This window comes from Pogoniulus pusillus, chromosome 21 (assembly GCF_015220805.1).
Source record: "Pogoniulus pusillus isolate bPogPus1 chromosome 21, bPogPus1.pri, whole genome shotgun sequence".
NCBI lineage: Eukaryota > Metazoa > Chordata > Aves > Piciformes > Lybiidae > Pogoniulus > Pogoniulus pusillus.
In genome coordinates this window covers 22,993,343-23,005,990 of record NC_087284.1, presented here as the reverse complement: position 1 = coordinate 23,005,990, position 12,648 = coordinate 22,993,343, and the positions used below count along the sequence as shown (strand labels likewise).

Genomic DNA, 12,648 nt, shown 5'->3' with positions numbered 1-12,648 from the left:
CCTATCCCTCCTGACCTGGGGGCCCAGCACTGGACACAAGACTCCAGCTGTGGCCTCAGCAGGGCAGAGCAGAGGGGGAGCAGAACCTGCTCTGAGCTGTTGGCCATCTCCCTAGTGACAGCACCAAAGGCTGTGGACTGGTTCAGCCCTGAGCTGCCTGGCACTGCCCTGAACCGGCCTTTGGCTCCCCAAAATCCAAAGCAGAAAACCAAACCCCAGTTTTAAACCAGACAAAGATATTTCCTTGTCTCCTGCTGCTCTGCCCATGTCTTGTTTGATTTTAGGGTCTATCCTTGCAGTCTCTTGGTGCTTTGTAGTCTGCATCCAGCTGAGGGCTGCTGAGATCCCTTCCAGCCTGCCAATGCTCTCTGCCACTCATCTGCAGGGTGATTGATCTGTGGTTTCTCTCCTCCAGCAGTGCCACCAGAGCTCAGCTTTCCTGAGGTATTCCCCACGTGGCTCCCCAGACACTCCTCTCAGCCTGACCTTCACCCTCTCCATCACCTTGTCCCACAGCCACTGGGCTCTGCTGGCTGCTGCCAGCTGTTTGATGGGCACCTTAAGGGGAGCATCAGAGAATGCAGCACTGGAGGGAGGAAAATCAGAACCACAGAGTGGCTCAGGCCAGGGGGGAGCTCAGAGCTGCTCTGCTTCAACCTCCTGCCATGGGCAGGGACCTCTCAGCTGCACTCAGCTGCCCAAGGCCTCATCCAGCCTGGCCTGCAACACCCCCAGGCAGGAAGCAGCCTCAGCCTCCCTGGGCAGCCTGTGCCAAGCTCTCAGCAGCCTCACCCTGCACAGCTTCTGCCTCAGCTCCACTCTCAGCCTGCTCTGCCTCAGCTCCAAACCATTGCCCTTGGCCTGCCTCAGAGCCCCTCAGCACAAGTCCCTCTGCAGCCTTCCTGCAGGAGCCCTTCAGGCCCTGGCAGCAGCTCTGAGGTGCCCCTGGAGCCTTCTCCTCTGCAGGCTGCAACCCCCCCAGCTCCCTCAGCCTGTGCTCACAGCTGAGCTGCTCCAGCCCTGCAAGCATCTCTGTGGCCTCTTCTGGCCTCTCTCCAGCAGCTCTGTGCCCTCCTCCTGCTGCTGCTGGGGATGGCAGAGCTGGAGGCAGGCTGGGAGGTGAGGGCTGAGCAGAGCCAAGGGGCACAATGCCCTCTGAAAGCAGGAGGAGAACCTCCCCCACTGCAGCCCTGCCCTGCCTGCCCCTGCTGCTGCTGCCTGCCCCTGCTGCTGCTGCCACGCCCAGGTGGGATTTCATCTGCAGCCCTGCAGAAGCCATTCAGCAGTTCCAGGTTTGTCAGCCACTGAGGCATCCTTTAGTCTTCCACGCTGCAAAATCAACTCCCAGCTCAAGGCTCCTCTCCTGCCATGGCTCTCTGCTCACAGGGCTTGGAAGGGACTTCTGGAGACCACTGAGTTCAACTCCCTGCCAGGGCAGGAGCAGCCAGGAACAAGTCCTGCTGGGGCTGGGAAGGCTCCAGACTTGGACAGTTCAGCCAATTAATAGCCAACCCAAACAACAGTTCCCCCAGTTAACAGCCCACTCAAGCCCTGCCACAGCTCAGCCTTCAGGAGGCTCCTCGGAAGTGAGCACAGTCTAAGACAGTCCAAGACTCATTCCAAGCACTGCTTCCCTTCATCCCCACCCTGCTGCACACCTTCCCAGCTCCCCTCCAAAGCTTCCCAGCTCCCCTCCAAAGCTGTTTCATTCTAAAGCTTCCCAGGTCCAGTCCAGAGTTTCCTAGGTCCAGCTCCAACTGTTTCAGTCCAAAGCTTCCCAGCTCCAGCCCAGAGCTACCTCTGGGGCCCTGCCAGTGACCTGGGTGGGCTCCTGGGGCCCCACTGGAAGAACCAAAGCTCCAAAGCTACCAACTACTGGGGAAGGGCCCAAAGCTTGTGAGCAGCAGGCAGGCAGCAACACTTCACACTCCAGGAAGGAGCAGCCCCTGCCAGAGAGGCTCTCAGCTGAGCCGGTGCCAACACCTACCTGAGGCCACCACGGTGCTTGCCCACAGAGTGTTCTCTATGCTCAGGCTCTCGTGCACCGCTGGGTCGCTGTCTTCCTGCGGAGAGTGCCAGAGGTCAGGCAGGCAGTGCCACCCAGCCCCTCCAACCCAGCCCAGCCCATGGCCTCCAAGGGCCCTCCAGCCCAGCCCATGGCCTCCAAGGGCTTTTCCAACCCAACCCATTCTATCAACCTATGAGCTGCTGAAGGGCAGACTAACACTTGTGCTTGCTGAGGTTCTCATGCCTTTGCAGGCCACCCCTTGGGAACATGAAATGGTCACCCTGGAGTGCGAGTTTGCTACCATATTTGGGGTTGAACATGGGAGCTGTAAGCAGAGGGCAGCCAAGCCAGAGGCCTCAAAGCAGGTTTGGCTGCCCTGGAGCAGAAGCATGCCCAGAGCCAGCACTTACCCTCGTGAAGGTACCTTCAAAGCTGTGGATGTCCAGCTGGGGCTTCTGAGCATAGACATAGGCGCTGATGGAGAAGAGATCCTGCCAGGCAGAGTGCTCATGAGCAGGGGCTGCAATAGCTCTCCCCAGACATGCTCCATGAAGGAGCTTTGGGAAGTTCCAGTTCATGACCTCCCTCAACCCTACTCCAAGCACACAACCCAGGAGGGGTTTCAGGCCATCTTGGGCTCAAGCACCCAGAGCTAGGACAGAGTTCTGCTAGGAGGTGACCCTGACCATGGTAGGAGCTGGAGCGAGATGGTCTGCAAGCATCCTTCCAACCCAACCCATTCCATGATTCTCTGACCCTGAAGGTCCCTTCCAAAGCATTCCATGATTCTTTGACCTAGAAAGTCCCTCCCAACCCATTCCATGATTCCATGACCCGGAAGGTCCCTTCCAACCCATTCCATGATTCTCTGACCCTGACCTTCAGGATGATACAATCATAGCATGGGGTGGGTTGGGAAGGACCTCAGAGATCACAGAATCATGGAATGGGTTGGGAGAGACCTTCAAGATCATCCAGTTCCAGCCCCCTGCCATGGGCAAAGACACCTCTCACCAGCCCAGGTTGCTCAAGGCCTCATCCAGCCTGACCTTGAACAGCTCCAGGCAGAGGACATCCATGCTGGAAGCTCAGCCCAGAGGCAGTGAGGGTCACATAGAACCACAGAAGTGTTTTGGTTGTAAAGACCTCTTAGGACCATCCAGTTCAACCACCAACCCAACACCACCATGGCTACTGCAGCACACCCCAAAGGGCCATGATCTCCAAAGGCTTCCAATCCAACCACCAACCCAACACCACCAAAGCCACCAAACCATGTCCCCAAGCACACTGCAGATGCTGCACCCCCTGCCCAGGTTGTCTCTCTCTGTGGGCAGCCTACAGCAACTCTGGAAGAGCAGCTGCAGAGGTCCACCCCAGGACACACTTGTTCCTGTGTGGATGTGGCTGGGGACCACCACAGGAGCCACTCTGGATGGAGATCCAGTTCTGCCTCGGGCTCTTTAAGATGGACACCCAGGAGCCTCGGCACAGCCAACCTCTATCCAGCAGCCAGGAGGACACCTCCTGTGTCCTGCAGGAGAGCAGCCTGCACCAACAGCTGCGGCCCAGCAAGGGCCTTCTCCTCAGGGAAGGTGTCTTGAAAAGGTCAAGGTAGTTGGGATGGAGCTGAAGTTGAGATGCCTACCCCCAGGGCTGGCAATCTCTGGGTGCAGCTGACAGCAACCTTCAGTTTCCAGTCTGTTTCTCCATCCAGCTGGTCTGTCCGGATGAAACAGGAGCCTGGAAGGCAGGAGAGAGACAACAATGGGGACAGGGGTTAGGAGGGCACAGCCAGCAGGGGGAGGTGCAAAGGAGCCCCGCTGTGAGATGAGGTTAGACAGAGCCAAGTGCTCTTTGCACCCCCAAGCTTCAGTTTGGCTCAGGAGAGCGAGGGTGAAGCCCTTCTGCCCATTCTGAACCAGAGGTGCCCGGTGTGAAGGGGCTCCTCTGCGGGAAGGTCTCTGGTCTCTGCCAGGAGTTCCCCAGGCAGGGCTCCTTAACCCCTCACAGCACTCCTGGCTCTGCCCAGGGGACATTCTGCTTTGGAGCCTTCCCAAGAGCCTCCGGAAGGGTGAACTGCTGCCAGCAGGAGAGCACTCCACTGCTGCCACTCACCAGCTCCGGGCCTGCCTCCTCCTGCTCAAAACGTGCTCCTTGGGCAGCTCGGAGCCTGCAGTCTCACCAAACTCCAGCTGCAGCCACAGCTCCACCCTGCCCTGGTCCTGCTCACTCCAGCTGCAGCCACAGCTCCATCCTGGCCTGGTCCTGCTCACTCCAGATGCAGCCACAGCTCCACCCTGCCCTGGTCCTGCTCACTCCAGATGCAGCCACAGCTCCACCCTGCCCTGGTCCTGCTCACTCCAGCTGCAGCCACAGCTCCATCCTGCCCTGGTCCTGCTCACTCCAGATGCAGCCACAGCTCCACCCTGCCCTGGTCCTGCTCACTCCAGCTGCAGCCACAGCTCCATCCTGGCCTGGTCCTGCTCACTCCAGCTGCAGCCACAGCTCCATCCTGGCCTGGTCCTGCTCACTCCAGCTGCAGCCACAGCTCCACCCTGCCCTGGTCCTGCTCACTCCAGATGCAGCCACAGCTCCATCCTGGCCTGGTCCTGCTCCCTCCAGCTGCAGCCACAGCTGCACCCTGGCCTGGTCCTGCTCCCTCCAGCTGCAGCCACAGCTGCACCCTGGCCTGGTCCTGCTCCCTCCAGCTGCAGCCACAGCTGCACCCTGGCCTGGTCCTGCTCCCTCCAGCTGCAGCCACAGCTGCACCCTGGCCTGGTCCTGCTCCCTCCAGATGCAGCCACAGCTGCACCCTGGCCTGGTCCTGCTCCCTCCAGATGCAGCCACAGCTGCACCCTGGCCTGGTCCTGTTCCCTCCAGATGCAGCCACAGCTGCACCCTGGCCTGGTCCTGTTCCCTCCAGATGCAGCCACAGCTCCATCCTGGCCTGGTCCTGTTCCCTCCAGCTGCAGCCACAGCTCCATCCTGGCCTGGTCCTGCTCACTCCAGATGCAGCCACAGCTCCATCCTGGCCTGGTCCTGTTCCCTCCAGCTGCAGCCACAGCTCCATCCTGGCCTGGTCCTGCTCACTCCAGATGCAGCCACAGCTGCACCCTGGCCGGGCCCTGCTCAGCCCCAGCAGACAAAAGTCTCTCTCTGCCTCCTCCCCGCTCTGCACCGATGAATTTTTTACAGCTGCACAGAGCCCAAACCAACACCTCCGGGGCCCGGCAGGGCTGAATTATTCAGCCTGCCAGCGGCTCCCCTTTCAGCCTGCCGATGAACACTCGATCGTGTCGTGTATCGCTGCCCGGAGCCTCCGGAGAGGGAAGCTTTGCACAGCAATCCAATTAACATGGCCCGGGGGAGAGCCTGCACCGCAGCCTGCCTGCGGGAGCTGATGGTGCTGGGGCCCGGGGGACCCTGGGGGGCATTGAGCAGAGTGTGCCCAGCAGACACAGGGAGGTTCTCCTGCCCCTCCACTCTGCCCTGGGGAGACCTCATCTTGAGCACTGCCTTCAGTCTGGGGCTCCCCAGGTGCAGAGGGGCAGGGAGCTGCTGGGGAGAGTCCAAGAGAGGGCTGTGAGGATGAGGAGGGGACTGGAGCACTGCCTGGTGAGGAGAGGCTGAGGGCCCTGGGGCTGCTTAGTCTGGAGAAGAGGAGACTGAGAGGGGATTGAATCAATGCTTATCAATAGCTGAGGGCTGGGGGTCAGGAGGGGGGGACAGGCTCTGCTCACTGCTCCCTGGGACAGGACAAGCAGCAGTGGATGGAAGCTGCAGCACAGGAGGTTCAGCTCAGCACAAGGGGAACTTCTTGCCTGGATGGGTCCCAGAGCCTGGCACAGGCTGCCCAGAGAGGCTGTGGAGTCTCCTCTGGAGCCTTTCCAGGCCTGCCTGGATGTGTTCCTGTGTGCCCTGAGCTAGACTGGATGGTCCTGCTCTGGCAGGGGTTGGACTGCAGGAGCTCTTTGGGTCCCTTCCAACCCCTGACATCCTGTGAACCACCCAGACAGCAGCCAGGCAGCTCAGCAGCCTCAGCCTGCCTGCTCCCGAGTCAAAAGGCACCCAAAGAGATGGAAGATGCCCAACAGAAAGCAAAGGGACCTGGGCTGTGGCACGCCCTGGGGTGGCTCTGCTGCCACACAGCTCTGCTCCCACACCACAGACACCACCGAGGTGGCTGCAAGCACAGCACTCAGCTGATGGTGACAGAAGAGCAGCACCAGCAAGAGGGAGGACAAAGTTTCACTCACCACTGTTACAAGCAGCCTTCAGTTATAGAATCGAGCAGGTTGGCAGAGAGCTCCAAGCTCCTCCAGCCCAGCCTAGCACCCAGCCCTGCCCAATCAACCAGACCATGGCACTAAGTGCCCCAGCCAGGCTTGGCTGCAACACCTCCAGACACAGCCACTCCACCACCTCCCTGGGCAGCCCATTCCAGTGCCAATCACTCTCTCTGCCAACAACTTCCTAACAACATCCAGCCTAGACCTGCCCTGGCACAGCTTCAGCCTCTGTCCCCTTCTTCTGTCCCTGGCTGCCTGGCAGCAGAGCCCAACCCCACCTGGCCACAGCCTCCTTGCATGCAGCAATGAGCTCTGCCCTGAGCCTTCAGCTGCTCTCTGCCAGCACCCCCAGGGCCCTCTCTGCCTGGCTGCTCTCAGCCACTCTGGCCCCAGCCTGCAGTGCTGCTTGGGGTTGTTGTGGCCAAAGTGCAGAACCTGCCCTTGGCCTTCTTCAGTCTCATCCCCTTGGCCTCTGCCCACCCATGCAGCCTGGCCAGGTCCCTCTGCAGGGCTCTGCTCCCCTCCAACAGCTCCACAGCTGCTCCTAGCTTGGTGCCAGCTGCAAACTTATTAAGGGAGCTCCTAAGCAGGGGGTGGGGAAAAACGACCCTGACATGGTAGGGGGTGGGAAAAAAATCCCCGAGGGTGGAATAAAATCCTTGCGGGGTGGAAAAAACCCAAGCCTGACACCTGAACCGTCCCAAACGTTTCAAGCACACAGGACACCAACAGGAGGAGCAGGGAGTGGCATTTACAGAAGGGCTGATTGAATTAAGCCTCCCCAAGCATTAATTCCTGCCCAGCCCGTGACAGAAGTTGTGCGTGGGGAGGGCGCTGCAGATATCTGATCTGAAAGGAGGAGGCGATGAAGCAATTGATTAATTGGAATTTAAGCCATCAGTCACTGGATCCATCAGCAGCCTCATTTACATTCTAAACAATCAGCTGATGGTCTTAGAGGATCCCATGTATTAATACACAGTCAATATGATCCCCCCAAACTCATCAGCCTGCCTTATTGACAGGCACAGAGAGGCTTTTTAATCCCAGCCCCGGCGCGCTGCAGCTCCTCTGCAATTGCTGTATTGATCCCGCACGCGCCGGGAATGCTGAGCTCCTACTGCCACTGGGAACTCCAGGCTGGCAAACAAAGCTTGCCAAAGGACAAAACACAGCCCCCTCCCCAAAACAGCAGCCACAAACCGAATAGAGACCCCAACCCACCCCGAAACCGTGACAGAAAGCACCACGAGACCCCAAACACCAACACGAACCTAAGCACCAACACCGAGCCCAATGAAACCCCAAACTCCAGTATCAATGAAACCCTAAGCACCAACACTGAGCCCAATGAAACCCCAAACTCCAGTATCAATGAAACCCTAAGCACCAACACTGAGCCCAATGAAACCCCAAACTCCAGTATCAATGAAACCCTAAGCACCAACACTGAGCCCAATGAAACCCCAAACTCCAGTATCAATGAAACCCTAAGCACCAACACTGAGCCCAGTGAAATCCCAAACTCCGACACCAAGCCCAGTGAAACCCCAAAGCTTCAACACTGAGCCCAGTGAAATGAATTTCTCCTTTCCAAAATCACAGAACCACAGAATCAAGCAAGTTGGAAGAGAGCTCCAAGCTCAGCCAGCCCAACCTAGCCCCCAGCCCTATCCAATCAACCAGAGCATGGCACTAAGTGCCCCAGCAAGGTTTGTCTTGACCACCTCCCTGGGCAGCCCATTCCAATGCCAATCACTCTCCCTGGCAAGCACTTCCTCCTAACACCCAGCCTGCCAATCATTAAGGTTGGAAAATACCTCTAAGGTCAAGCCCCAAGGCTGAAGGCCAAGCCCCCCTCCCCCTGTCCCCATGCTCTTCAGTCTGCAGTCGCCCCCCAGCCCATACCTGTCTTCTCCGACGTCCTCAGGAACACCATGTCTGAAGGGATGCGCTGGTTCTGGGGGGAGAGGGGGGAGGGGAGGTCACTGCTTTGTGAGCAGGGAGAGGAGAGAGGGCAAAGGGGGCCAAAAGGGGAACAAGAGAGAGAGGGGAGGGGGCAAAAGGCAGAGCAAAAGCTGCCAGCAGCGCAGTGCCGTCGGCATGCAGCGAGCTCCAGCACCCAAAGGCCAGCCCTGGATGGGAAGCCACTCAAAGCAGCGCTGGTCCCAGCACTTCCCAGCCAGCATCTGCAAGCCCCAACTGCCAGAGTCAGCAAGCAGCAGCCCCTGGCAGCTGCTCCCCAGCAGGCCCCCAGCAGTACAGGTGTGAGCAACTTTGGGAAGAGCAGCTGGAGGACAGCAAGGTCCTCCTGGAGTGCTCCGTGTCCACTCAGGGCACTGAGCACAGTTCCGGCAGCAGGAAACAATCATGGAACGGCAGAGCTTGGAAGGGACCTCTGGAGATCATCCAGCACAACCCCCTGCCAGGGCAGGGCACACAGAACACATCCAGGTGGGGATGGAAACTCTCCAGAGGAGACTCCACAGCCTCTCTGGGCAGCCTGCTCCAGGCCTCCAGCACCCTCACACCAAACAAGTGTCTCCTCATGCTCAGGTGGCACCTCCTGGGTCCCAGTTTGTGCCTGTTGCTCCCTGTCCTGCCACTGGGCACCAGTGGTGCACCTTCAGCCTGGCACCCCCCCTCAGACATTCAGGGTGAGCTTGAGCTCAGCTCCAGGGCAGCTGCGGCAGGAAGAGCTCAGCAGCAGCTCTGGCAGCACAACAGCCCTGAAGCCCTCACCCCCGGCACGGGCAGAGCAGAGGCAGGGCAGCTGCAGCACTGCACAAACCTCTCCTGCCCTGACAGAAGCAATCAAGCAGAGCTCCACTCCTCGTACAGATTAGCTCCAGGTTCCTGCAGTCTGCCTGCCAGCCCTGACACAACTCCATTAGCCAACTTCCAGCTGCCTGGCTGCCTGCCCACCAAGTTGGAGACAAGTGACAACACTTGGCCAGCACCCCAAATCCAGCAGGGAAATGACCTAATGCTGCAATCATCAGGAGGTCTTGGACTGCACAGGGGGCAGGAGCTCTGCAGCGTGAGGCTGGTGAGAGCCTGGCACAGGCTGCCCAGGGAGGCTGTGGCTGCCTCCTGCCTGGGGGTGCTGCAGGCCAGGCTGGATGAGGCCTTGGGCAGCTGAGCCTAGCTGAGAGGTCCCTGCCTGTGGCAGGAGGTTGGAAGAGATGAGCTCTGAGCTCCCTCCCAGCCTGAGCCACTCTGGGGTTCTGATCACCTGCATGAGCTATCAGGTTTTAACACACTATGGAATCGTGGAATGGTTTCGGATGGAAGGGACCAGAGAGTCATAGAATGGTTTGGGATGGACCTGCAGAGCCCACCCAGTGCAGGGACACCCTCCCCTAGAGCAGGCTGCTCTCAGCCCTGCCCAGCCTCACCTTCACCACCTCCAGCCATGGGGCCTCAAACACCTCCCTGGGCCACCTGCTGCAGGGTTCCAGCAGCCTCCTGCTGCACAGCTTCTTCCTCACAGCCACTCTCAGCCTGCTCTGCTCTCGGCCCAAACCACTGCCCTGGGCCTGTCCCTGCAGCCCTTTGGGCACAGTCCCTCTGCAGCCTTCCTGCAGGAGCCCTGCAGGCCCTGGCAGCAGCTCTGAGCTCTGCCTGCAGCCTTCTCCTCCCCATGCTGCCCACCCCCAGCTCCCTCAGCCTGTGCCCAGGGCAGAGCTGCTCCAAGGTTTCAATTCCCTGAGCACATCAAATCCTCCCTGCAGCTGTTGGTGGCTGTGCTGCACCTGCAGCTCAGAGGAGTCACGAACTGCACTGCAGGGATGGTGCTGATGATCTTCAGCCCAATCCACAGTTCCCTTCTGCCTCTGCCATCAGAGTGAGCATCTCTCTCCTGGCTCTGGCCAAAGAGCCACCCCCAGACCCTGGGAACTTCTTGTTCCAGCACAAAGCCTCTGCACAGGACCAGCACACAGCTCCTTTTGTTAGGCTGAAGGCAAGGAAAAAGCTCTGCTGGTGCAGGAGGGAGCTTGGAGCTGAGCTAAAGGGGGATGCAAGGCAGCTGGGGAAGGACTTTTTAGGCTGTCAGGGAATGACAGTACTGAGGGGGATGAAACAAAGCCAGAAATGGGGAAATTTAGCCTGGATGTTAGGAAGAGGTTGTTCACCATGAGGGTGGGGAAAGCCTGGAAGGGGTTGTCCAGGGAGGTGGTGGAAGCCTCATCCCTGGAGGTGCTTAAGGATGAGGCTCTGGACAGCCTGCTCTAGGGTAGGGTGTCCCTGGGCATGGCAGGGGGGTTGGAACTGGCTGCTCCTTGTGGTCCCTTCCAGCCCTGACAGATTCTATGATTAGAGCACTCAGCTCATTGCTTCAGTGGTGCCCAGTGCCAGGCCATGAGGCTGTGGGCACAAACAGAACCATCACAAGTTACACACCAACATCAGGAGGGCCCTTCTGTAATGTAAGGGTGGTGGAGCCCTGCAGCAGGCTGCCCAGGGAGGCTGTTGGGTCTCCACCTCTGGAGCCCTTCCAGAGCTGCCTGGCTGTGCTCCTGTGTGCCCTGCTCTGGCAGTGTGGGTGGTCTGGGTGATCTCCAGAGGTCCCTCTCAACCCCTAACATCCTGGGTGGGTCTCAGTGGGACCCCCAAGTCCAACCTTTAGCACAAACCACTCCACTCACTCCTGCCCCCAGCCCTCAAACAGCTCTCTGCTGCCATTAGAATCCTCAGGTGCTGCCAGAGCACAGCCTGGGAGCTGCTGCAAACGGTGCTGGGAGAGCTGCCGAGGGACTTCCTCAGAGCCACTTCAGCTGGGAGGGAGGGGGGAAAGAGAAAGAGAGAGAGAGAGAGAGGGAAGGGAAGAGAGGGAAGGGAGTGGGAAAGAAAGAGCGAGAGAGAGAGGGAAGGGAGTGGGAAAGAAAGAGAGAGAGAGAGAGAGAGAGAGGGAAGGGAGTGGGAAAGAAAGAGAGAGAGAGAGAGAGAGAGGGAAGGGAGTGGGAAAGAAAGAGAGAGAGAGAGGGAAGGGGGGCAGGAGGAGGAAAGGTTTCTCTCTCTCCCTCCCCCCATGCCCCATGTCTGAAGCTCTATCAAGCCCCGAGGGCAGCCCTCCCGTGCCGGCCTCAGGCACAGCCCTTCCTGCGGGCGGCAGCAGGGCAGGCAGCAGGGCAGGCAGCAGGGCAGGCAGCAGGGCAGGCAGCAGGGCAGGCAGCAGGGCAGGCAGCAGGGCAGGCAGCAGGGCAGGCAGCAGGGCAGGCAGCAGGGCAGGCAGCCTGCCCTTGGCATACCCACCAACAGCTGGAGCAAGAGGGCTGCTGGCGCTGCCGGCTGGGACAGGGGTGTGCAAACAGGGATAAGGGCAGTGCTGTGGGATGAGACTAGGGCTGGAAACGCTCCTGGGAGAGGGCCTGGAAATGCTCCTGCACAGGATAAAGGCATGGAAGTGCTGCGGGGTGGGATAAGGGCATGGAAAGGATCCAGGATGGGATAAGGGCATGGAAACTCTGCAGGACAATGGACTGGAAATGTTCCAGGATGGGATAAGGTCCTGGAACTGCTGGAGGATGTCATAAGGGCCTGGAAATGCTCTGGGATGGGACAAGGGCCTGGAGACACTCTGGGACAGGACAACAGCATGGAGATGCTCAGGGAAACAAGCCTGGAAATGCTCCAGAATGGGATAAGGACCTGGAAATGCTCAGGGCCAAGGGCATGGGAGCACTGCAGATGTGCCAGGGCAGGGGCAGGGCAAGGCTCAGGGCAAGGCTCTCCCCGCGGAGCACCAGCGCACTGCTGCTGACCGAGCTGCTCTAACGGCAGAGCTGCCAGCGAGAACAACCTGCCGTGCCCTGGGGCAGCCACGCAGGGCTCTCTGATCAGCACCACAAGAGGCTGAGCGCAGCAAAGACATGTTAAAGTGCTCAACCTTTTCCACTATGATGAGGTCTCCCACTTGGATGTCTGAGCTCTTCACTTGCACTTTACCTTGAAAGAGACAAAAGAAGAAGAAGAAGAAACGTAATGAACTGCAGGCACCAAACCCTCAGCTGCAGGCTGCCAGCTCGGGCTCAAGGCCCTGCTGGGTGGGAGTGCTGGGAGCCAGGGGGGGAAGTCACTGCCAGCGCCAACGTGGCCCTGGGAAACTGAGTCAGAATGCTGAAGTGAATGAAAATCTTACAACTAACATCGGGATTGGAAGTGGTGAAAGGAATGGAAATGTTCAAAGGGGCAAAAGGCAGAATCAGTGCAAAACTTACACCTTAACATTCAAACCAGGCAAGGAAAATCCAGTACAGAGTCTGAAACTCCAATCCTTCAACCAGAGAAAGGGATTAGAGCCTCAAAGCTCACAGCTTTCAGTCAACAGAATGAATGAAAAACCTT

At 59.0% G+C, this 12,648-nt stretch overlaps 1 protein-coding gene across 3 annotated transcripts in view; it reads right to left on the bottom strand.

Annotated features, from left to right (window-relative positions):
- Positions 1 to 12,648, bottom strand: part of ATP9B (ATPase phospholipid transporting 9B (putative)) — a 59,122-nt gene that overhangs the window by 33,083 nt on the left and 13,391 nt on the right. For all 3 annotated transcript variants that reach the window (XM_064161245.1, XM_064161247.1, XM_064161246.1), the window contains exons 6-10: positions 12,191 to 12,249; positions 8,209 to 8,260; positions 3,657 to 3,751; positions 2,419 to 2,499; positions 1,988 to 2,063 (exon numbers count right to left, since the gene is read on the bottom strand). In XM_064161245.1, the coding sequence (XP_064017315.1) occupies positions 1,988 to 2,063; positions 2,419 to 2,499; positions 3,657 to 3,751; positions 8,209 to 8,260; positions 12,191 to 12,249 (363 nt within the window). The remainder of the gene's footprint in view (positions 1 to 1,987; positions 2,064 to 2,418; positions 2,500 to 3,656; positions 3,752 to 8,208; positions 8,261 to 12,190; positions 12,250 to 12,648) is intronic.